Source organism: Podarcis muralis, chromosome 11 (genome assembly GCF_964188315.1).
Source record: "Podarcis muralis chromosome 11, rPodMur119.hap1.1, whole genome shotgun sequence".
In the NCBI taxonomy this organism is placed as follows: domain Eukaryota; kingdom Metazoa; phylum Chordata; class Lepidosauria; order Squamata; family Lacertidae; genus Podarcis; species Podarcis muralis.
The window spans coordinates 42,671,295-42,697,161 of record NC_135665.1 but is presented as its reverse complement, the minus strand read 5'-3'; the positions used below and the strand labels follow the sequence as shown (position 1 = coordinate 42,697,161).

Here is a 25,867-nt window from a genome sequence, read left to right as displayed (position 1 = left end):
ATGGCTACTAGCTATGATGGCTGTGCTTTACTTCCACAGTGGGAAGCAGCAATGCTCCAACTGAAAGGCATCAGAATGGGGGAAGCTGATCTAAACATTGCCCGTCTATGATTCCAGTTTAGCTCATACATAATTCTTTGTAACACTGGCAAAACCACTGTCAGTTAGACTGATACAACTGAATGATGGTGATCTAGCAGACGATTCCCAAGTGTCAATTTGGTCAATGAATTTCAAGCAATTTCTTTGATGCAATGCACAGGGCTTTAAAAGTTGGAATACAGGTAGTAAATGTTTCTTTTTCTTATGAAATGGTTCACTGTGACATCACTTGGGTATCATCCCTACCTGCCTGCCTGCCTAGAAGTAATTAATGGTGGAAAACAGAAACATTACAAACGTGAAGAGCATTTTATACTATTTAGATGTTACAAGGGTTCTTCTAACTTGAAATGACATGTCGCCAGCTCTGGCAATTGTGTATTTCTTTTCTATTCTTTTTATAACCCCCCCCCCCTGCTTACAGTATATTTTCATGCTGCCTTTGCTCGAGAGAGAGCAGACTTAGTATGCCTCAAGGAACATTTTTACAGATTCTTCTTCCTTTTTAGCAAGAGCAGCTGTCACTTGTGCTGTGACTGTGGATGGTTCTTCTGAATATTTGATAGGCTCCAGCTGGGGATTATCAGGCCCAGAGTTTCAGCATCTGGTATGTTGGGGGCAGCTGCTGGTGCCCACACTCTCTAGAAAGGCCCATGAAGTCTGACATCTACTCTGCTTGGCCCCATGATGACACTGAGCCCTTATGACATTGCTGGTGGTGCCTGCTGCCACTCAGGTCCCTTGGTGTTCACCCAGTAAAAGGTGGCACAAAACTGCTGGGATTGGCTCTGGACAGCCTCTCGGCCCCCATCCCAGCACCACTAGGCTAGTTCTGGCAGCTGAATGACCTGTGGCTGCAGTTCCTGGAAGGCCCAAGTGGCTGAGGCCAGCAGCAGCCAAGTTGGGGAGGCTGAAGGAATGGGGGCAGAGGCACTGGAGGCCCAGTCAGTACTGGAAAGTGTCATCAGTGGCACTATGCCAAGGGCCCATTAAAGCCTGGAGCAGGCCCTGGTCATACTAAGGATGTGTGCCTTCTTCTTAAGAACTTCAGTAAGCAAAAAGCGGTAGTGGATAAATCTTGTTCTTGTTTTTATATGCTTTGTGTTTTTTATATTGTAATTTTATTTACAAAAATAAATATATCTAACAAAAGAAAGCATCTTGGTCTTGGGAGAAAGAGGGTTACTATTTCCTTGTTAGGTTATTCTGACTTGTCATCATGGGGTCCTCATCTTTATTGTTATTGCTTTGAATTGACTTAGTGTCATTGCTTTATGTAGTGTTGATTTTGTTAGCTGAATAGAAAAACTAATAGAAAGGACATTTCAGACAGGGAAGACAGGATGAGATATCTAATAAGTGAATTAAGGAAATGTAGCAGAAAAAGGGGCAGTTAAACAAACAGGCATAGAATGGATTTGATGTCGGTCTCTAGTAGAATATTATTTCTAAAGCTAGAGATGAAGCTGGTGCCAGGATTCACTTGGCCCTAAGCATATCACTGCTGTTGGGCTCACATCTGATGGCAACCTGGGCCTCTGCTTGTTGGTGTTAGGCACCACGGCACATTTCCTCTGCTGCTGGTCACATGCTTCATTCCCCTCCCCAGTGGCAGCATTTCTGAATGTGAGGTGAGCAACTGCTTGACTCTGATCCACTGTGGCCACCCATCACATGGAAGTTCCCAACGTGCAACGTTTGACCTGACATCATTGGGGAGCTTTACATCTTGGGCAATACAGTCGTACCTTGGAAGTCAAATGGAATCTGTTCAAGAAGTCCGTCCAACTTCCAAAATGTTCAAAACCAAAGTGCGGCTTCTGATTGGCTGCAGCAGCCAATCGGAAGCCATGTCGGATGTTCGGCTTCCAACAATAGTTTGCAAACCGGAACAGTCACTTCTGGGTTTGTGACATTTGGGAGCCAAAATGTTTGGAAACTAAGCTGTTCCAACTTCCAAGGTACAACTGTATACCAGAGTGGGGGCAATCATAGATGAGAACCAACCATGAGTTCAGCTCCCTTTCAAGAGCCCTGCCATGGCCACTCACTAATTAAGCATATCCACAGGGGTGGGGCACGAGGCAGCAGTGGCATGGCTTGGCAGGATGCCCAACTATGCCAGTCCCTGATGATGGGTCTGGACATGTAAATATAGCTTTGGAATGGCACCTTGGCCTTATTAAGAGGCATAGCTGTCTGTTCCCAATGGTTTTCCTGCACATGGTGGCTGAGGAATGTTTCAGTGTTTCCCAAACTTGGGTCTCCCACTGTTTTTGGACTACAACTCCCGCCATCCCTAGCTAGCAGGACCAGTGGTCAGGGATGATGGGAATTGTAGTCCAAAAACAGCTGGAGACCCAAGTTTGCGAATGAAACCCATTTTAATAGAATCATGCTTTATCTTTTCGTTATTCATTTGTATATTTCTAAAGTACTGTTGTTATGGTACTATGGAAGGGAATACTTATTTCCCCGCTTACTTCCTGCCCTGCATCCCCTTCCAATTTCCAAAACACAAGGCTTAAAAAAAAACCTTTGTAGGCTTCTCCTGCAAAATAAAGCAAATCTGAACTAACAGCTCTTTTAAGTGCTGATCCATTAAGTAGACTTAGGAAATATATTGGGTTATTTCACATTTTGTACAGTAGTTTGATAGAACTAGGAAATTCAGCAGAGTTTTCAAGACTAAGACTGAAATCCTAATACCACCTACCTTGGAGTAAGCTCTATTGAATTCAATAAAACTTACTTCTGAGTAGCTAGATGTAGTAAGGGTGGCAGCCTAAGTTAGCAACCCTTAACAGGAGGGAGTGTGTGGATCTGAAGCTTGTTGCTAAGATCCAGACAATGATCCACAAAGGTAATTAAATGCACCCACACTAGCAAACACCAACTGGTTTATTTACAATGATCAAACTATAAACCTAGCCAATTCATCATTTCCAACGCATCAACAAATGTTACAAATATAACCTTTAAATATAACTCTTCAAATGTAGTTTGCACACTTAAGTTTAGAAAAGGTATGAAGAGGAAGAAAAACACAAGAAAAGACAGAACTCAAAATATTGGTAGCTACCTTGCAAATATCAGGTACGCAGACTTGCACCAACTCAGCTGGCTCCTCCATGATAGCAGAAATGCTTGTGGGATGCTGCAGGCACCACTCTCAGTTCTCCCCCTACTCTTAACAACCATTTCCACTGCATATAACAATGTGCTTAGGATGTACATGGTCACAGTAGTTATTGCCAATGCAGCAGCACCAACACAATGTCTGTCGCATGTAATCTCCTGATAGCAGCACAGTGCCATATGCTTAGATAATACACCATTGTGGCAATTGTTGGAGTTTATTCTCCTATCTGCTGGTGCAGTGCCTCATTTGTTCAGGAAACATATCTATGTTTTTAAAATGTGATCAATTTCAGCAGAGGCCATGGAATAACATGCTTCTGAGGGTATTAGTAATCTGGTCGATATTGTGGACTCAAACTTTAAAAAAGCGTTCGCGAGATACTAATTGTGACAACACCTTTTTACAGGTGATGATTGCCAGGCTTATTTTTACAGCACTGATCATCAATCAGACTCGGAGGGCTTCTCAAGAAGGGAAAAGTATATATGAAACTGCTCTTCCCTTATGTTAGCTTTTATGTGTAAGGGTAAACAGTTCATACATTATTAAAGCTGTGGCATAAAAAGAGAGGCATAAAACTTATTTTAAAAACTTAACAGCAGGAGAAGGTAAAGGCCACTCACTTAAAAATCAAATGTTTAATAACTGTAGTATTTTGTTAATACTTCCTAGTGCTAAATATTCTTTTCGATAGCCACCTTGCAGATCTTGTTGAAAAGTAAGTTCCCTCCCCTGCCAGAGATATGTATGTAGGATGGAAGGCTGTCTAAGATCTGCAGAGGCCCACAAGCCAAACTGGGTATGGCCTGGGTCACAATCTGCCCTATTAAGCCATTTTCTGCAAACCACACCTACCTGCCCCACACCTGATATCATGTGCCAGCCTTAAAGTGTGCTCCAAATTGTTCCTTGGCAAGTGAGGCATGCTCTTAGTGTCAATCAGCTGATATGGGATGACAGCAAACCCCAGTGGGATCAGCTGCACTACGGAATTCCCAGTTGGGACCTCCACATGCTCCATGCTGTTAACACCAACCAGCTGACTGGTGCTTACAGGAAGCCCAAATGAGATGGCAGATGCAGTAAACCCCCAAGCAGGGCTTACTGCAAGTGCAAAAATTCCTTTGAATCACTGGCTTGATGTCAAGCCAACAATGCAGCAGCCACGGCTTGAGACACACCTGGGAAGAGGAAATGTTTCTGTGTTTTGAACTGAAACCAATGGGGCAAACCATTTTCCTCTGAAGGATTGGATCGAGCTATGTCTGCAAAGGATTAAAAAACCAACAACTTTGGGCTACGTGGTGCCTTTGTCATGTCAGTGACCGACAGGTGGGTGGCCCCTGCTCACTTATCAAAATAGTCCATGGGTGGTCAGGATGCAGCCCACCAGCAAGATCCTGCTTCCCACTGCACTGGTCATCAATGACTGGATGGACAATGGCAGAGTTTCTCAAAAGTGATCAGCAGAGTCTTAATATCTTGCCATCAAGGGGCCCTGTGACTTGATTAGAAGACAACTACCCCATGCCATGGCCACAGCTGCCATCACAATGGGGCCTCACCGCTGTTGCTTCTGAATAGCACAGTTTATTTGATGGTGTACATGGAACTCCTCCAATCTGTCTTGAGCATTCATTCCCCCCCCCCCCTTTTGTAACCAGCCATTTTAAAGAACCTAAGAAGAGCTCTGCTGGATCAAGTCTAACATCCCATTTCCCCCTGTGGCTGACCAAATGCCTTTGGAAAGCTCACAAGCAGAGCATGAACACAGCAATCCTCTTCCACTGCTATTGCTCCCCGGCTACGGTTATCCAGATCCCAGAGGTAATATATTAGCACCATGTCTAGTAGTCTTTGATTTGTTTCCAAATATTCCACAGCAAATTAAAGTGGGCCAGCCCTACCATTAAGCAGTGTGACATAGTAGCTGTACTTCCCAGGTGCTGAGGGACAGGGAGTGGTGATGGAGAGCTGAAGAACAGAGTTGTGTGTGACATGTGGTCTTCCTGGTACCCTTAAGCTAGCCTGATGCCTCTTCACCAGCACCTCTCAAACTACCAGTCTGGTTGGTTTCTGCATATGGATTGAAAGGACACTGTCTTGTCATTTCACTCCAGCAGCACAATGTCTTGGGCCAACCCTGATATTAAAACTATGTATTGTAGTTAGTTAGATAGAATTGATGTTCTTATTGTTTGCATTAAGAAGGTATCTAACGTACCCAAACTCTGCCCAATGAATTTGAACAAAGGATCTACATTGAATGATGGAGTTACAGAATGTTCCAGTAGCACAAAGAGAGTGGACATATTTACAAGGCCAGATGGCACTCACGATCCAAAAATGCAGAATTGATGGTAATGAATTAATTATTGCTGCTATGGAAGAACGGCCTTGCAATTTATTGTTGATAGAGCTTAAGCCTCTTTAGCTGGTAGAAAGAATTATTAGGACTCAGAAGGAAATCAATATAGCTAATATCAAAAGGACCATATATAATTCAGTGGTGCTGGCATTCTAAGGTTTGTGTATAGTTCAGCCCACCCTGATTCAAAAAGAATATAGATAGAGCACAGTTGGGAAACATTGTTAATGACTACATTGATCGGTGGGAACTTCCTTCTGTCTGACATTGATGGTCAACAGTATAAACGAGCTAAAACTCAGACCCAGACAAGTTGTCAAGAAACAGACATTTCAGCAGCCCTTCTCTAAGAGTTGCAGAGTATCTTTACATTATAAATTGCCGGAGGCTGGATGCAATTTGACAGGGGCTGGTGTATACTGTCAGACGCCTGTGCTTTAATAAGATTCCTCAAACATCTCCAACTGACCACAGCAGTAAACAGGATTTCCAGCAGGATAGATCATTGCCTTGATCCACTAAGACAGTTCTTCTGGTATAAAGTTACAATGTGTAACCCCTGCCAGCTATTATGAAAAAGGACGGGGGGAGAGAGATAAATAACTTGGTTTGCTAAAAAGCTCATCATGTCTAAACTCAAAGCCCATTCACATGGCCATGGGGTATACTGACAGGAGTGAGCCAGCTGTGAATTGCACCGAGCAAGATGGAGTTCACTCTTTATTAGCAAAAACAGGATCTGCACAGGCGAGTCAGGCCAAATCAGCACAGCAACTTATCTCCAGCAGTTCTTGCCCCCATGAAGCAGTTGCTGAGACTGAAGGTCCCTGCCTCCCAACAGCTGCCCAATTCCCTCCTCTCCAGGGTTTCCCCCAAGCAATCTGAGACTTGTGTCTGTGTGAAGCTAACTTCTTCGCCCTCTTCATGCCTCTCCTGGTTATGGGAGACTAGGGGGAGGGAAGCTTGTCACGGCAGGATGGGAAGACAAGGCTGAAGAGAAAAGGTTATCTTATATACCAGAGGTCATCAACAAGATGACCTCCAGAAGTCCTGGACTATAACTTCCATCACCCCTGACCTTTGGCCACATTCTCTAGGCCAAAGCTCCCATTCTCTGATGGGAGCTGGAGTCTAATAACTTCTGGAGGGCTTAATGTTGGCTCTTGCTCTATGTACTAATATAAATTCATTCTCTGAGTGATCATTCCTTATGTAGCCGAAATGGCACCTTGCAAATCAAAGAGGCAGGTATTGGTGGGCTCTGGAAAATCCTTGTTATTAAAACCCTTTAGAAAAAAAATAGCTGGGGAGAATCAAAAACAACTCAAGAAAGACCAAGCATGCTCAGTGGCCACAGAAGACTGATGGGCTGGACAGAAAGTGCTGGTTGGGAGGATGGAATGGAATGGAATGGAATGGAATGGAATGGAATGGAATGGAATGGAATGGAAGGATGGCGTGGCTAACTGACTGGCTAAAGTGGGAACACTTCACACTGCAGTGTTTTGTTGTTGGTTGCACTTATAAGGCTGCAATATAGTTCTCATTTGCTACCATAGGTCTTGCACCAGCACTGTGATTTGAGGGAAGCAGCCCCAAAGTAACAGTATAAAAGGACCATCTTTATTAATTCAAAAAGACGTGACAAAGAATCCCATGCATATCCTGTGACTCATTAGCAACTCATACAGCAGAAGTTACAGCCTCTGCTTGCATCCAGCAATAAAAGTGTCATGGAGATGTTGTTCCTCTGTTTTAAAGGAAGCCTCAGAAGAATTCTTGTTTGCTGAGAATTACTTTACTTGGAAATTTTTCAGTTCTAAAGAGCAATGCGTTAACAGACATTTCATTTAACTAACATTTCACTTGCAATTCATTTCCAGCATAACCACCAATTCTATTTATTTTTATTTGCAGACATATTTCTATACCACCCACTCACCTAAAATATCAAGGCGGTACACATCATAACATATCGTATAAGAATGCAAAATAATCACAAGAATGACAGGCTCATCTAAAATGAATGAAGATCTATATCTATATCTATATATCCAACTGAATAAACCTGTCAGGATGAAAAAGTCCTCAAGGGATGCCTGAAAGTCAAAAGCAAGGGTGCCTGCTGGGACAATATTGCACAGCGTGTATTCTGCAACATGGGACTGGCGTGACTAATTGCTCAATTTCTAGATCCCATCTGCACTATAGATTTAAAGCAGCATCACACCACGTTAGGCACTCATGGCTTCCCCCAAAGAGTCCCAGAAACTGTGGTTGTTAAGGCTACTGAGAATTGTTATTCCTGTAGCTGAACTACCATTCTGGGAAGCTGCAGTGCTGTGAGGGGGAAAGGGGTCTTCTAACGACTCTCAGCACCCTTAACAAACTACAGTTCCCAGTATCCATTGGGGGAAACCATGTCTATTTAAAGTGGTATAATAGTGCTTTAAACGTATAGTGCAGATGGAGCCCTCTGCTTCAGAGATATGGGGGACAACTAAGGCCTTATTCACACCACGCATTTAAAACATTATGATACCACTTTAAATAGCCATGGCTTCTCACAAAGAATTATGGGAGCTTAGAGTTGTTTGGAGATGCCCATTCCTCTCTCAGAGTTACAGTTTCCAGAGTAGTTTTACAATCAATCCCTCTTCAAATGGAATTTTGGGAACTGTAGTTCTGTAATGGGGAGTAGGGTGGGGTGGGCTTTCTAAAGAATAAGAATAAGAGTAATACTTTATTATTTATACCCCACCCATCTGGCTGGGCTTCCCAGCACCTTTATCAAACTACAGCTCTTAGGATTCTTTGGAGGAAGCCATGGCTGTTCAAAGTGGTATCATAGTGCCTTAAATGTGTGCTGTGAGTATGGCCTAACAGCAATCCAGATGATGTCAGCGATCAAACTGCAATTTTCACTTTCATATTCTCCTTTCAGAGTGACCAGAGATCAATACATGGAAAGAATAACACGCAGTATTACATTTGTAATTTCTTCCCCAACATATTTTCAGCTCGGGTGAAAGCATGAGGTCTGCCAGTGTCAATATCACAATATAATATAGGACTGAGTTTAACAGGCACTTTATGCACCCCACTTTTAGAGTCAAGATATATCAGAAACAGGAATAATTTCCCAAGAAATCATCCTTCAAATCAGCTCTAATCTGACAGCTATTTTGTCCATAATAAGCAGTTCCCATATTATGCCAAACAAACCATCCTAGCATAGAAGTGGTAATTGGGGGAAATTACCAATTGTCTTCCAGAGAATTTGGCTAGAGGTGTGGCTTGTTCTGCATGTCCAATATGATTTTGGGCTTCTGTTTCCTAAGCAGATGTCCACTGCCCCATCTCTATGCAACATGGCAAACTGTTTTTGAAATCAATGGGATTTCAACAGCAGCTTGTGGTATGACAGCGGGGTGTGTGTGTGTGTGTGTGTGTGATTTTCAGTGGATTAAAAAATCTGCATAATCAAGGCTTTGGGGTCATGTAAAATGGCTGGGCTGGATGAATCCCAAGCCGGAATTAAGATTGCCGGAAGAAATATCAACAACCTCAGAAATGCAGATGACACAACCTTGATGGCAGAAAGTGAGGAGGAATTAAAGAACCTTTTAATGAGGGTGAAAGAGGAGAGCGCAAAATATGGTCTGAAGCTCAACATCAAAAAAACGAAGATCATGGCCACTGGTCCCATCACCTCCTGGCAAATAGAAGGGGAAGAAATGGAGGCGGTGAGAGATTTTACTTTCTTGGGCTCCATGATCACTGCAGATGGTGACAGCAGTCACGAAATTAAAAAACGCCTGCTTCTTGGGAGAAAAGCAATGACAAACCTAGACAGCATCTTAAAAAGCAGAGACATCACCTTGCCAACAAAGGTCTGTATAGTTAAAGCCATGGTTTTCCCAGTAGTGATGTATGGAAGTGAGAGCTGGACCATAAAGAAGGCTGATCGCCGAAGAATTGATGCTTTTGAATTATGGTGCTGGAGGAGACTCTTGAGAAGATCAAACCTTTCCATTCTTAAGAAACTCAGCCCTGAGTGCTCACTGGAAGGACAGATCATGAAGCTGATGCTCCAATACTTTGGCCACCTCATGAGAAGAGAAGACTCCCTGGAAAAGACCCTGATTTTGGGAAAGATTGAGGGCAAAAGGAGAAGAGGACAACAGAGGAAGAGATGGTTGGACAGTGTTCTTGAAGCTACAAACATGAGTTTGACCAAACTGCGGAAGGCAGTGGAAGACAGGAGTGCCTGGCGTGCTCTGGTTCATGGGGTCACGAAGAGTCGGACACGACTAAACGACTAAACAACAACAACAAAACATCTCTTTGGGTTTATCAGTGACTCCTACTGAAGATGACGACATGAGACCTTCAGATTCAGAAGCTTAATACTTAATTCCACTTAATACTAAAAACAACAATCCAATTTAAATTATTTTAATCTTGTTTTAATATTCTTAGTTATTTAATAACATTATAATTACAGTATATTTATGTTAATTGCAGGCCTTGTGATTCATATTTCTTTATTTTCCCCTTAGTTCTCATTATACAGCATATTTCAAATCAATGCATCCTTTGTACATGTTATGTCGTGTATGCATGTTTATAATAGACCACTGAGGATGACTTGTGACTGAAATGAATTTGGTTTACTTCTAATTAAGTTGATGTATTATATTTCCAAATGAGTATTCAAAAGTTATGCCTCTCTAATATGTTCATAGTCATGATACAAAGCTGCTGTGTCAAACTAGTTCATACTATCATGCTTCGCGGAATTTTAACGTTTAGACCCCAATTTGATTCAAGCTTTTTCTCTCCTCCCCCCCCCCCAGTCGGCTTGAGACATATTTCATCTACTCTAACGCATTCATTAAAATGTAAGAACATAAGAAGAGTTGGTTGGATCAGGCCAATAGCTCATCTAGTCCAGCATCCTGTTCTCACAGTGGCTGAACCTTTGCCTGTGGGAAACTCTCAAGCAAGACTCAAGGACCAGAACACTCTCCCCTCTTATGGTTTCCATCAACTGGTATTCAGAGGTACTCCAACTGTGGAGGCCGAGCATAAGCATTATGGTTAGTAGCCATGGATAGCCCTCACTTCAATGAACAAGTGACTTCATAGATGCCAGCAGCATCCTCCCAAAACTCAGAGATTTTTGTAGATACCAGCAGCAGACAGTGAGGCAATGCAGATGAGGCTCCATTGCTCTCTGCTGCTTACCAAGAGTTGAGGGGTGAGGCGTGGGGGGGGGGCTGTGGTGTGGTGGAGCCAATCCAATGCTCCTGCTGATGTGCACCACCACCCTGTGCCCAGCTGCCTGTGCCTTGCGCCTCTGCACCCCTTCTCAATAAGCAGCAGCACCCCACCATGTTGGGAAGCCAGGAGAGCAACGGGCCTTACCTGTGCTGCCTTACTGGCTGCTCTCGGATGCCAGCGAAAGATCCCACAGGCACATGATGGCAGCCCCTGGATATTCCTATGGGTGGGTGCCATATTTGAGTCTTAGGCAACCATTGAGTCGGAGCCGGGAAGCAGGAGTCGGGGATCAAAATAACAGGGTGGTGTAGGGGGTAGGGATGAAGCCAGGAATCAGAGCTGGGAGTCTGAGGGTAGAGAGCAAGCCAAGGCAGGGGAGACTTATCACTGCCCAAGTAAAATCCCATCCTGAACAAAAAGCCTTTGTAACTCTTCCTGCTGCGGTGGGCCAATGACTAAGTAGGGTTGGTGAAATCGCAGTACCTGAAAATCCTTTACTTGCTAGGGAGATGTTCCCTGGTGACTCAACACACAGGATACCTGTGGTGGGAAGAACAATGCGGTCCGAGTTCTAACCCTGTTAGCGCCTGATAGTAAGTTCTGGGTCTTTCCCTTGATGCATCTTGAATCTTATATGCTTTCTATCCACAAGCCACACATTGTTTCCTATTGGCTTCATGCCAAGTTACACTTTCAAAGGTAAAACTCTATGTCTCCTTGAAATCTATGCTTCATTGAAATACATGTTTCCATTAAGTAGCAGCTTGGTCTTAGCTTCTACAAGTATTCTTCCATCTCCATCTTAAGTTTCCTTTCTGGACATGCAGCCTCAGGTAATGAATTAGTGCAAACCTGTCATACAAACAGCAGTGCATGCCCTTTAGGCTAAAACACTCTTCTTCATTTAATTAAAATGATTACATTTGTATTAATTAAAAAAAAAAGAAACTACTCTAGGCTTGTCATTCTTCCCTTTCTACGACATCACCATTCTCGGCGCCACATTTTATTTTTAGTTTTCCCCCAAAATAAAATGTTTGAATGACTGGTAGCCAACAAAAAGAAGGAGTATGTAAAAAGAAAGAAGAAAGAAACAATCAGTGCAAAAGTCAATGGACTATTCTCAGGGAAACACCTAAATAACAGGTTTTACTAGAAAAGAAAGAAATGCACAAAGATGGATAAAATAGAGCAAAACATCTGTCTGCTTCTAATCTAACTGTACTCATGCACAAATACACCCCCCCATATTTCATAATCGCAGTGCAACTAAAAGGCTCTTCCACTGACAAAATATCTCCTTTCTCACTTCCCACAGCAATTATTTCAATACAAGGACCTAGAGATGCACAGTTTTGCTCACCATCTCCACACCCATCTACTTCTGATGTGGGTCCCCCATCTCCCCCATGCACACCCAATACAACAACTGGGGAGAGGGAAGAGAATTTAAATCAACTTTTAGCAGTGAGTCAGACCATGTTTTCTTTTCACGCATTCCTCCCTTAAATCTGTCCAGAGAAAGGAGGAAGGGTCGAGGATGAACTTGGGAAAAGAAAAGAGAAAAGTCAGTGCAGCCCTGCTGGCTTCTCCTTTTGTTATCTGGAATGCCATTCATTTCAATCAATATCAGAAGCAGCTTCAGCATAAGGGCACTGGGTCTCTTGCCTAATCTATGACTGCTCTTAAAGGTATGGAAACATGCCCATGGCTTCTGTGACTCTGCTTGTGATTTTTTAAAAAGGGATTTTCCATTAAAATTCCAGCTCATGTTTCCCCACCCATGCAAAATGAGATATCATTCCAAACTTGGAGACAGGGGAGAGAGGAGGCAGGTACAGTCCTGTTCTTACCAGGTATGTGCCACTGTGAAGCGCCGCTGTTTCGGTATGTTGCTGCTCAGAAGCATCCTGCGCAAGAGCCTAGGAGAATTTCGAGGGGAGATGACAGGCGACAGCTTAGGAGAAATAGACGAAGACTTCCTGGATGTCTTGAGCTTCTCATGCTGCAACAGGTTTTCCCTCAGGGTCTTCACAAGATCCTCGTTGAGCCACGGATTTTGACAATGTGGATTATCCACTTCAGGTACGGTCAAGGTGTCTGGGCTTGTTTGCTGAGCCATGTTTCCAAAGCAACTGATATTTGCGAAGTCTCTCTATAATGCAACGTGATATTTGTTTTGGCTGCTCTGGAGTTGTTGCTTTTTTAAAAGAGAGAGAGAGAGAGAGAAGTATTTCCTCCTGCTAATTTTGTTCTGAGGAACCATACAGAGCTTCGACTCTCATCCAGCCTATTCAGATTTCGGCATGCTTCTGCCTACGCTCAGAGCGTCTCTGTCCAGATAACGAAGTGCAAAGGGAAAAAGCAGTCTAACTCTTCCGCCGAAGCTGGTAGGCATTGCCACTCCTCTGACAGTCCACTCTGGCGGACTCCACTCACTCCTGCCGGCTCTGCTCGCAAGTGAACACAGAGAGGAAGGCAGAGCGTGGAGCGACAGCTCTTGTGCCAGAGCAATGAGGCTGCCTGTCAAACTGCTGGAACTAATGCACTGCAGCTGCTAGAGTGACTCCTGATTATGTACACAGAAAGGGCTGGGAGGAGGGCTTAAACATTGGCACGCTGGTTATGTTTGGCTATCATTCCCATCTGTTTATTGCTCATTCTGAAGGGAGGGGCTGGGGATGTAAAGGGTGCACTTCCGTCCCACCCTCCTCCCCACAGTACCTGGTTAGTTTTTTTGGGCCGGGGGGGGGGGGGGGGGTTAGCTGCTGCATTTTTCTGGTTGTTTCAGCTCTTCTTGTTTTCAGCTCCTGTGATTTATATGGCATTGCAGCTTGGGTTAATGGCTGAGCATTATGCTGCGCTGGATAAAATGTTTTTTGGGGGACTGTACATTGTTTTCTCAGACTGCTGTATCTCGGCATTCCATGTTTGAAAGCTATTGCATGATGGTGTGTATTAAGTGTAATAAAGAAACAACAAATAGTAAATAAATAATAAATAAGCAAGTGCACCCACATACCCCAACTTTCCCAAAGGCAAACAAATATTTGATTAGAAAAAAATACAAGATGAAATTTAATTGTCCAAGTGTGCGTGTGTGTATCTCTATAGATATTTAAACAAAACATCAGACTGTATCGTACATGTACAAAGAACAGTTATAATAGGGATGCTTCATTTATTATTATTATCCTAAAGTCTTAGATTTGTGTAAACAAGACATACAGTTGCATCTCATCTTGAAAGTGTAGATTCCAATACAGTAATTCACAAACTTCACCATTCTATAAATCTGTCTGGACTGTGCCACTCTTTTCTTCTCTCCTAATATCAGAACTTGCCATTCCAGATGAATTGCATAATATTATTTTGTAATTTGTCCATTACAACACTTCCATATTCTAATGGAATATTTAAAAATAAGAGTAATATTTTTGGTAACAGGTTCATTTATACTACTGTGATTTTGTCAAACCATAATAATGGTAATGTGGCTTGCCTTTCCAGATCCTTTTGACCCTTTAGGTCCACTCTACTGTGATCATCTTTAGGCATTGTTGAGTTGAACAAATAATTCTTAACCATAATGATACCTGGCTTTTTCCCCTGACCAACTAGCACCACTAGTTGGTAGCTGTAGATTACTGTCAGTGGGAGAGATGGAATGCCTTTGGCTCCCAGTTGCTGGGGATCACAAGTGAAGATTGTTCTCATGTTCTGCTCGTGGCCTTCCCAAAGTCATCTGGTAGGCTACTCTGAGAACAGGATACGGGACTAGATGACCCATCAGTCTGAACCAGAATTTGTTCTTATTAGCTCAACATCCCAGATTAATTTACCTTACTAGGTAAAGGAAAAGGTACCCCTGACCGTTAGGTCCAGTCGCGGACGACTCTGGGGTTGCAGGGCTCATCTCGCTCTATAGGCCAAGGGAGCCGGCGTTTGTCCGCAGACAGCTTCCGGGTCATGTGGCCAGCATGACTAAGCTGCTTCTGGCGAACCAGAGCAGCACACAGAAACACTGTTTACCTTCCCGCCGGAGCGGTACCTATTTATCTACTTCCACTTTGATGTGCTTTCAAACTGCTAGGTTGGCAGGAGCTGGGACCGAGCAACAGGAGCTCACCCCGTCGCGGGGATTCAAACCGCCAACCTTCTGATCGGCAGGCCCTAGGCTCTGTGGTTTAGACCACAGCACCACCCGCATCCCTGCTACTCCAAGTTTAATCAAAGTGCACTTTTGACTTTGCCACAAAGAAGTCAAATCAGCCCTCTCAAGAGATGTCATCAAGGACAGCAGGGTTGGGAAACTGCTTGGGATCATTTCCAGTTGCTTCATTTAAAAGAACGATATCACAGAACTGAAAGGGGGGGGGCAGGAATCTGAAGCACCCGACAACAGTAGGGGACAACTACTGCCTTCAAACTCTGGGATGCCTAGGCCTGGACACTCGAGCATTCTGAAACAAGGTGGACCCTCCACCTGATTTAGCAAGACTCTTCTTGCGTTCTTATCTGACTCATTGGGGGAGGGGGGAGGAATCTACTGGGAAGCTTTCTAGAACAATCAAAATAAAAGAACAACAGGTTTTCCACCTCAAGCACCAGAATATATTGAGTCAGCCTCCTGAACACACAAACAAAAAAAGGAGAAACTCTTGCTGTGCCTCAGAAGCCCAACATAAAAGCCAGGATGTGGTGTACAACCCATCTAATTAGATATCGCTAATTCCCAAGCTGGTGGCTTCCCGTTACCATTAACTATTTCTTAAATGTTACAATTATTGTTTTAGAATGGCTCAGAGTAATTAAGTTAATGTAATCACCATGTCTCTTCCTCTTTAAGATCTCATTTTGAACAGAGATCCATCTTTGCTCAAAGCTATTATATAAAGGGCACGCTTCAGCTGCTTTTGGCTATTTTTGATGGATGGATATATTTTTCAGCAAGAAGTTTGAATGAAATTTCAGGGCTTCATTTCTCAGAACTGCACCCAGTGCTGCCTAGCTACACAGGAAAGGGAAAAGCTTTTATAAACACCATTACTTTTCTGCTTTGGATGTCAGTGAAGGTAACGATGAGCTAACAACTCTTCAACCTCAGCATGTACAGCATTTTCTTATTACATCAATGTAAAGTGCTGTTTATCATTAGCAATAAGAGCAGCAGCAGCAGCAGTAGTGGTATTTATATAGTACTTTTCATTTATGAAAGAGGTGCATTTATCATTTTCAAAAGTTGTAGAGGGGATCAGATTACAGATCTACTGAAATCACATCTAACTTGGCCTTTAGTTCTCCCAAACTATTATTTACTAGCAGATATTTATTTAATGTAATATTAACTTTACTACTACTACTACTACTACTGCTGCTGCTGCTGCTGCTACTACTGCTGCTACTGCTACTGCTATGGATCCAGACTTTTCTGGACTATATGTGCTGAACCAGATAGTTACTTGAAATGTCAATTGAGAGTATTGATTTCAGTGAGACTTTCTCCTAAGTAAGTGTGTAAAGGACTGCCGTCTCCCTCATGTCAGTATCAAATTCATGCATAAACTATTTTGTAATAAGAACCAAATTCCAGACGCCATTTTGCTTCTTGTAACTGGATATAATGGTTTAGTATTAAAATTGTATGAAAATGATGCAGACAATTGCAATCATAACAAGTATTTCACAAAATGCAAAAAAAAAATGTGTTATTTATTGTACCAAAGTACTTAAAGAACATGGATATCTATTGTCTTGAAAATTGACATTTGATCAATAAAATTTAAATCTCAACAAATTACCAGTTGCTGTTTCTTTCATTATTATTATTTTACAGTAAATCCATCTTGTTTCTTGTTGAGGCTATGATTTCTCAAGTGGTTTGGTTGGAAGCAACTCACTAGTAAGGCTTGTATTGTGGGTTGCCAAGTCAGTGTCAAGCAAGTGATGTTGCCAAGGCAACAGAAAAGGCCAGGGCCAGGCCAGTATAGTTTGCTTCCCGAGGTGGAGGACAAGAAGGTGCATCTTCTTCTCCAAGAGAGGGGAATGGCTGGGGGAGCCTCCCCTGCTGCCTCCCTCTTTCAGCATCTGCCACCTGAGGCAATCATCTCACTTTGCCTAATGATAGGACCAGCCCCAGAAAAGGCTTCCAATCTGATTCTATGAACTACATGAGCTTAGCAACTCCCACAGGATCAGGGGGTGTTGTCCAGACAATTGTCCTATCATTGGATCCCATGACTGTCTCTGGTGGTGAAAATGCAGATGGGAATGAGGCCTCCTTTCACTCCCTCATAAAGCATAGCCTTTTCAGCTGAACTGCAGGTGATGGTGTCTGCCAGGCATTGCAACCTACTTCAATTCTAGAGGTGAGCTGCTGTTTACATCACCATAGGTAGTGCAGCTAGCCTAAAGAATGATCTGGTCTTCAACTTGCTACTAGGTCTTAAACATTCTATCATACCAGCAGCAGCAGCATCCATCCATCCATCCATCCATCCATCCATCCATCCATCCATACGTAGCAACATACAAGCCACCAAACCATCAACTTGCATGTTGTGGGGGCATGTTTAAAGAGCTCCTTTCCTGGAAAGAGGAAATTAGTAGCAGTAGAAGTTTAGCAAGGAAATATTATTATTATTATTATTATTATTATTATTATTATTATTATTATTATTATACTACACAGGGAGGTTCCAGTATAAATAAATATTGAAATAATATGTCTTCATTGGGGTGAGAAGAATATATATTTCTGAAGAGAGAAAGACGTGTCCTAGCCAATTTTGGTTGGAGGTTCCTTCATTAGCACTCATCTACTTGCCAGAAAAAGCAAAGTTGAAAAAGAAGAAAATGTCCTTTGTTTGAGTTTTAATTGCAAACATCCTCTTGGTATTTATTAAAAATCATCGCTGGTATATTTAAAAGCCTGACAATGTTATAACACAGTCATGGAAAGTATATATATATATTGCTATATTAGCCAATTGTATATGACAGCACCATTAATCATTAGTGGCCTATCATCACAAATCTGGAGAACTGTAAAGTCTGTCGAATACATAAGCCTTATCTACTTATTCATGTCAATGCTGAAAATTTTATAACATACCATTAAACTCCTAAGTTAAATTCACTCAGATAGCAATTGAGACGAGAGCAGGCTTCTGCCAGGACAAAGGGTTATGGATCTAAGCTGTGTCCACCCTAAGAGGAAGTGAAAGTTTAACTTGAATTTCAAGTAGTTCTTCTAGCATTGCACAATGAGCAATCGACAATTTAAACACAGAATGTTTACCTTAGGCTCTGAAAAAAATCCTTGCAATGTGATTTGCGTAGGCAACTTTTCCCCCCGGCCTTTACAAGCCAAACATGCCTTGCAATGAAAATAATATTCATTCATTGCACCCTGGGCTTTGTGTAGCTTTCGCCCTTTTTTCTTCTAAGGGCATAAAGAGACAGATGCAAATGACTGCTGTTCCCCTGAAAAAGCAAACATGGCTAAGTCATCAGCAGTGGCTCTGCTCAGTTGCTACAAAACAAACACTTTCCTGGCTATTAGCACAGTATGTGGCTTTTTTTACTGCTGCATCTCCAGATCCACATGCCCTACCCTAAAAGCTCAGCGCACACAGACATTTTTCCGTTCCAGCTTCTTTATGCCAACCATTTCCATTCCATATACATGCTCACATGCAGAAAGCGCCATGTAGGCTGCAAGCGGGTGGAACACACAGCTGTGGGGTTCTCTACCATGTTAGCAGCACCAGTTAAATGTGACCTCGATGGGAAAAATCACTGCAAAATGTCGCTTCACACAGTGCATAGTAAACTATGGAATTTGGCCCCATAAGAGGTCATGATGGCCTAAAAGAAGGATTAGACAAATTCCTTCCTATGTTCTCCCTCCACTGTCACTGGAAGTATCCCCATGAATACCAGCTGCTGAGAGTGTGAGTCACATGAGAGGAAGGAAGAAAACTTTATTCAGGCCAATAATGGTATTGGCTCAGGAACAAAAGTCAGGATTCCAAGGGTCATGAGCCAGGCAAATGATGCAGAACTGAATGGAAGCAATGAAGACGTCCCAATAGCTGCCATACCCCTCTCTCTAAGCTATTAGAGACTAGGCAACTAGGCAGAGTGAACTTATTCATGAGACTCACTTTATGAGACCACTGCACATTTACACATGCGTTATGGAGGTGGTGTCTAGATCTCAACAACAAGATCATGTCCTTCCCCTCTGACTCCAGCTCTTCTTCCTGCAGCAAGGGCTGTCAGAATTAGAAGAGTTTGGATTTGAGATCCCGCTTTATCACTACCCAAAGGAGTCTCAAAGCAACTAACATTCTCCTTTCCCTTCCTCCCCCAAACAAACACTCTGTGAGGTGAGTGGGGCTGAGAGACTTCAAAGAAGTGTGACTAGCCCAAGGTCACCCAGCAGCTGCATGTGGAGGAGCGGAGACGCGAACCCGGTTCCCTAGATTACGAGTCTATCACTCTTAACCACTACACCACACTGGCTCTTCCTTAGGCTGAAGGAACAGCCAGGTTGGAACTTATCCTGCACAAAAAATTTAATACCCTCTTATCCAGCCTTTCATTTACTTATAAAAGCCACTGCCACATTCAAATGCCAGCTGACCATCTTGGGCTCTTAGATGAATCACATGATCCACTTTTTGATCATCTGCCACTTGGCTTCTTCAAACAATGGTATAAACACATCATAAAGAGAATGCCATGAATACGTGTGTGAGCACACTGCCTCACCCCTTCAACCCTACCTACCCATTTGCCCCACCAAAGAGACCTGAGTCTTCACTATTGGATTGGATTGCAATTCCACACAGCTTCATTTTTGGGCTCTGCCCCTACAAATATGAACTGCTTTAACTCACTTATGACTGAACATACACCAGAATATTCATAGCATAGTTCGATTAACAAAACAATACAAAAAAACGCCTCTTCCCCCATTTCTGTATATGTAGTTTAGTTAGAGAATATAAGATAGATCCTGGCTAAGTTAGTTAACTTAATTCCTACTGAAATCACTGAATTAATTTAAGACATGATTAAATTCTACCATTGATTTCAATGGGATCTCTGTTACATTTATATCCAAAGACCCGAATGGGACATATGTGGTTTTCTCAGCTCCCCATTTTATCCTCACAATAACTCTGTATTGTAGGCTAGGCTGAGAGTGGCCCATGGTCACTGAACAACCTTCATGGACTCTGGCCTCCCAGGTCCTAGTCCAACACTCTAATCACCACACCAGTCTGGATGCAACTGCAGCACTTGTTGTGGGAACCACAGACATTGTTCAGTATGTTGAAGAGAAGATTGGAAGCATGCCCTCCTCTCCAGCATAATAGCTTTGTGAATACAGCAAGGTTTTGAAATGGATTAAACATTCAGACACATAATACACTGTATGTTACTGAGGCCTGCTTCCTGACTATTCTAACTAATGTGCCAGAATGCAACAAGGCATTGCAAAGGCATTTAATCCTGCACTGGATTATAGCTTTATTATGTGTATTTGTTTAATCCTGTGAGCAGGAGTCCCCGGAACTGGATAAGGCCACAAACCAGTCAATCAATCAGCTGATCAATGCTTCAGGCAGGCAGGTTGTTACAAAGGACTGGAATGCCAGCCAGTATATTTATGCTGGTCAAAGTAATTTGCTGATTGCTAGCACCACATGATGCACCATAAAAACTCATGAACATATTTACATAGAATGCTTGCATTCGGGAAATGTTTGAAATATATTTATTTAATCAAATCAATGCTCACCAGAATAGTACTTATAATTTATATAGTGTTTACCACTGTTCAAAGTACTTCTCATATTTACAGGGTGTTTGTTCGTGGTGGACTAATGTCCTGTCTATTGAGACCCAGATTTCCTGTGCCCCCCCACTTAATTTTTGTTTTTTAATGCTTTGGAGACAGCTAGGGGTGCTAAAAAATACAGTACCAGTGTGACCCCAGCCTAGGGATTCAGTTATTCAATTATGGTATTAATAACTTCAATATTTCACAAACCAAGATACAAACTGAAGCACAGATATCCTTTGAAGTTTCTACTTCTCTGAATTTTGCAATACACATCTCTAACCAAATAATGTGTACCAAAAATGCATTTATTAGGGGAAGTGTGTGTGGAAAAATGCATTGATTGGTGAAAATTACCTCCAAAATGCATTATATTAGTGGAAATTGCTTGCAAAAATGCACATATTAGTCAAAACTGCACCAGGAAATGTGCTTATTATGATAAATTAGCATTGGATGCTGACGAATTTTCAAGAGGAAATTTGTGAATTGCTGTGGAAATGTGGAGAACCGAATTTATGAATGGAAAAATAAGAAAAAGACAGAATCTGAAATTGACAGATTTCTCAATCCCTTCTCCAGCCAACCACAATCCATTGGCTCCCTATACATTTATGCAGATTGGTGCTATTGGTTTGTGCTTTAAGAATCTAGCAACAGCCTTGCAGGTTGTACCCACTGCAACATGTATGGCTGTTGTCCCCATTGCAGCATGGAAATTTGAGGTCAAGGAAGAATAGCTTTTAGAGGCGCAGTAGTGGTCTCATTGGCAGAGGCGGATTTAGAATCAGCAACTTCCTGGTTCCTAGTCTTATTCTACACTGGTTCTCCAATCAAATTGTTTTAATTATTTGCAGACCTAGCTAGAGTTTTAAATCAGATGTTTATCAGTCATTTTCATGGACAATTCTATTTTTAGACTTAACATTTAAAATTTGCTCTGTGGAAAGTGTATTAGCATGAAGGTCCCATTTTTCTCTGGTGCAGCTATGTAGCTCTGGTTTCAATTTTTTTAAAAGGATCTAAAGATCCCACTGTGTCCTATGTATATTTGGCATTTATGGAACATAAATAGGCCTCAGTTTCCAGATGACAGCTTAGAGATACAGTATTTCCACCAGGAAGGCAACTTCCTTTAAATTCTAAGTGGGAGAGAGGGGAAATTAGGCTACTAATATTAATGAGTATTTTTTTAAAAGGAGTTATTGAAGGAAGAAGAGTGATAAAGCACATTTAGCAATGCATTATTCCTCCCTTCCAACTGTGTTTGAATATAAAACTATGCCAGCTGATTGAGAGGTGGGTGTTCTTTTTTTTTTTTTAATAAATTTTTATTGGGTTTTCAAATTTTATAAAGACAACACACACATAAAAAAGACAAAGACAAAACACGTATAATTTCATATCCTTACTTTCTTATCCCTCTTTCCCTGACTTCCCCCCACCCCCCCATACATCCCAATTTCCAAAGTTAGTTCAGCAAGTTTTTATCCCTTCCCTTAACCTAATCTGTTGTTTTTGAACTTAATTCTTTTAACTAAGTCACATTTTACTTATCCCATTCTCTTATTAATATCAAATCTTTTTTTTTCTAAGGTCGACCTAATTTCTCATCCACAAATTTCCCCTTTTTTATATTAAAATATAAATCAAAATAACAAAACACAAAAGTCATAAATTTTCCAACTTCTGCTCTCCCCCTCCCCCCCTACCCCGGTTTCCGTCCCTTCCCAAATAATTATCCACCCATGCAGTTCCTAGCCCGGATTCCTCACGTCCGAGGCCTTTAAATCTCTGTCCGTCTCTCTCTGTCGGTTTTGTTGGTAGTCCTTTTTGTTGGACCTCAGGTTTCGAGGGTGATCTGTCACAACCACATCTCCTTCTCTTGCGTCCAAAGTAGTTAAAAGAACTTGCTGCCAGAGATCTGCCATAGGTCTCCCGTACTCAAACTCAGAAAAGAAGAGGAAGTCCCAATCATATTTCTTTGCTCTTTTAAAATCCATTATTCCAAAAAGTCCAGAGACTTCCTCCTTTGCTTTTCTCATCCTTCTCACCTTTCCCAGATTTGTAATCCAAAAATCTTCTGCTTCATTTTCTGACAACATAAACTTCTGCTTGTCATTTTCTGCCAGTACCTTCTCCCCTCCTTCCTCCTTTTCCATCAATTCCACAGATGTCACTTCTGATTCAGCTGCAGATTTTTCCCCAGTCAAGTCCTTTGTTCCATCAGTAGGGTTGTTTGTTTTAGAGATCAAGGTCGTGAGTTCTTTGTTCATAGCCGTACTCTGTTCTTGCAAAATTCCCACGAGAAAAAAGGCTCTTTCAATTTCTGCCAGTAATTTTCCCTCTGCAGCCATTGCAATGTCACTAAATCCCCCCTAGGGGGATTCCAGTTAAGTTACTTTCCTTTCCAACAATCCGTTACTTTGTTTTTTATTATTATTATTACTTTGTTTCCAACCATTTCTAGTAAAATGTAACACCTTTAGTCCAGAGAGATATTAAGTAATTCAATTCTTAGTTTTGTCCACCCGTTTGACAGCTCCTTTGACAGCTGTCAAACTCCTTATTCTTTTTCGTAGGACTCACACGCAGGACGCTCCCGGGTTCGGGGGGGGGGTTACAAATTTTTCTAACGCTCCTCTCTTCTCTCCAGCACAAAAAACTTCTTCTGTCAAATTCTTGGAATAACTTTTATCAAACATCAAAAACACACTGTTCTCTCAACCTTAGTTCTCCGATCCTTGCTTTAGATCGTTTGTAGATAGGGGGGTGCGGACTTCCCTTTAGCACATCCCCCCGGTCGTACCAAATTAAAGGTAGGAATTTTTAAAGTCCGGATTCCCTGTACTCACAGGTTTTTGTTTCCAGTCCAAATTTCGGGAAGAAAGTTAACGCTCTCCGGCCATGGCTCGCGGCTTCGCTCCACTGAAGTAGCGGTCTACTCCCAGCACCACGCCACTCTCCGTACCCTCTCCGTAACCTTTAAAAAGGCTCTTCGTGGGTCAGGGAGGGCGCTTAAGGTGCCCACTGAGTCACCAAGTCCACAGGCATCCGCGCCTGTGGTTTCTGAGGGTCCCCGTGTCGCCGGCACGGCAAGACCCGTCTTCAGCAGAGCCGATTCCCTCCGGAGCTCGGAGGGAATCCGCCATTAGCCGATCGCGTCAACCCGGAAGTCCTCGAGAGGTGGGTGTTCAAAGATGTATCTGAAATGAATAATCTACTTAACTAAGCAATTCTGTTTTGTAGATGCGAATGATGCTTGTGTATTCGACTTGGTTTCAAAAACCTCCTCATTATAGCTCCATTAAACCTCCTCCATTATAGCTCAATCTGACACTGAACTTCAGGGTAGACAAAAGTACGGTAGATACTTATTCGTCGTTAAATTACTGAATTCACAAACACAAGATGTGGTTATGAATGACCATCACCTTGGATGACTTTAAGAGGTGATTAGGCAATTTCATGGAAAACAAATGGCAGGAAAGGCCATCGACAGCTACTAAGTCATGATGACCATGTATACCTCCAATATCAGTTGCTGGGGAACACAAATGCGATAGTGCTGTTGCACACGATGTCCTGCTTGGGGGCTTTCCAATGGCATCTATTTGGCCAGTGTGAGTCCAGCATGCTGGCTTAGCTAGAAAGGCCTTTGATCTAACTTCCTGTATTTTCTCTTTAACATAAAGGCACTTCTAGACAATCACTGCCCAAGACTTCATCATGACCACTCCCACCCCCAGTAGCATCTCAAAAATCTGTTTCTGGGTACAACATAAATTGAAGGCCTTGTCAGATGGCAGGCAAAAGGAGTAACTAGATATGGGGGTAAGCTATGTTTCTGTCTGCCCAAGTCACATATAAAGCAGGAGTGGAGCTGTGGGTGTACGTGTGGATGGGTGCCCAATCTTTAAATGAAAATATATATATAGGGGAGTGGGGAATGAAACACACCTCCTTCTCTGCCATAGCTTGTTGTGCTTTGTTGCTTTGTGCAGTTTGCTTCTGGCTGGCTCAAGGGCTGAATGTGTGCTTTTGTATGTACTTTGGTACCTCAGGTTTCAGTGTGTTTTTGTGTGTACAGTGGTACCTCAGGTTACATACGCTTCAGGTTACAGACTCCGCTAACCCAGAAATAGTACCTCAGGTTAAGAACTTTGCGTCAGGTTGAGAACAGAAATTGTGCTCCAGCTAAAGTGGTACTTCAGGTTAAGAACAGTTTCAGGTTAAAAATGGACCTCCAGAACGAATTAAATACTTAACCCGAGGTACCACTGTACTGCCTAAACAAATTGAGTGCTTGTGAGTTAAGGCAGAGAAGGGGACAGGTTTTGTGCATCTCCCCTGTGCAATCCTATTCATGTGACAAAATGACCACCCCATAAGACATACATGTGGTTGCCCTGTCATGTCTAATCATTCTTTTCGAATTTCATCGCTTAAACTTATAGCAAAATGGATCTCCCACATATGGATCCTTATGCAACTAAAACAAGCACCATTCACACACACTAGGTGGAGATGTCCAGAAATTGGGTGGGAGCCCAAGGTTTGCAGGTGTACAAATATCTACTGGTCTAGCTACCTTATCAGCCTTTACCATACTAGTCCCCTCCAAGTATTTTGGGCTACATCAGCCATAGCCAGCCCAGCAAATACACACACTCCCCCCCCCAAAAAAAAACAGTCCAATAAAGTCTGAGCATGCTCAGTGGCTACAGAATGCTGATTGGCTGTTGAGGGAAACAAAGAATGTGGATGGGATGGAGGGCACAGCTGGCTTGTTGGAACCCTGAGCAGCAGCACTCAAAATGTTGACGGTCTCCCCTATATAACACAAGAGGTGCCCCACGGCGTTTCAGTAACTTACGACAGTAGCAAAGCCTCAGAGAAAAACCACCATACAGAATCTGTTGTTGATTTTGTAATCGTGCTCCATGAAGCCTAAGCTGGGATCAGAAGAAGCCTAACTGTCCAATGGGAAACTGTGCTAAAGTGACATTGCACTTGGCCCTTGAGTTTTTGGGGAGGATTCAAAAGACCTTTACATAATCATTTCCCTGTGGGCAGGGAAGAGAAAACAAGACACGAACAGAGAGAGAAAGCT

General features: G+C 42.5%; 1 protein-coding gene across 4 annotated transcripts in view; it reads right to left on the bottom strand.

The window, feature by feature from the left end:
- PDE4D (phosphodiesterase 4D) overlaps positions 1 to 25,867 on the bottom strand; it is a 606,101-nt gene that overhangs the window by 345,931 nt on the left and 234,303 nt on the right. Inside the window, exon 1 of one of the 4 annotated variants that reach the window (XM_077936355.1) lies at positions 12,752 to 13,478. The exons of the other annotated variants lie outside the window; for them this stretch is intronic. Coding sequence (XP_077792481.1) covers positions 12,752 to 13,020 — 269 coding nt within the window. The 5' untranslated portion in view covers positions 13,021 to 13,478. Of the gene's footprint in view, positions 1 to 12,751; positions 13,479 to 25,867 lie in introns of those variants that run through there. 4 annotated transcript variants of the gene reach the window in all.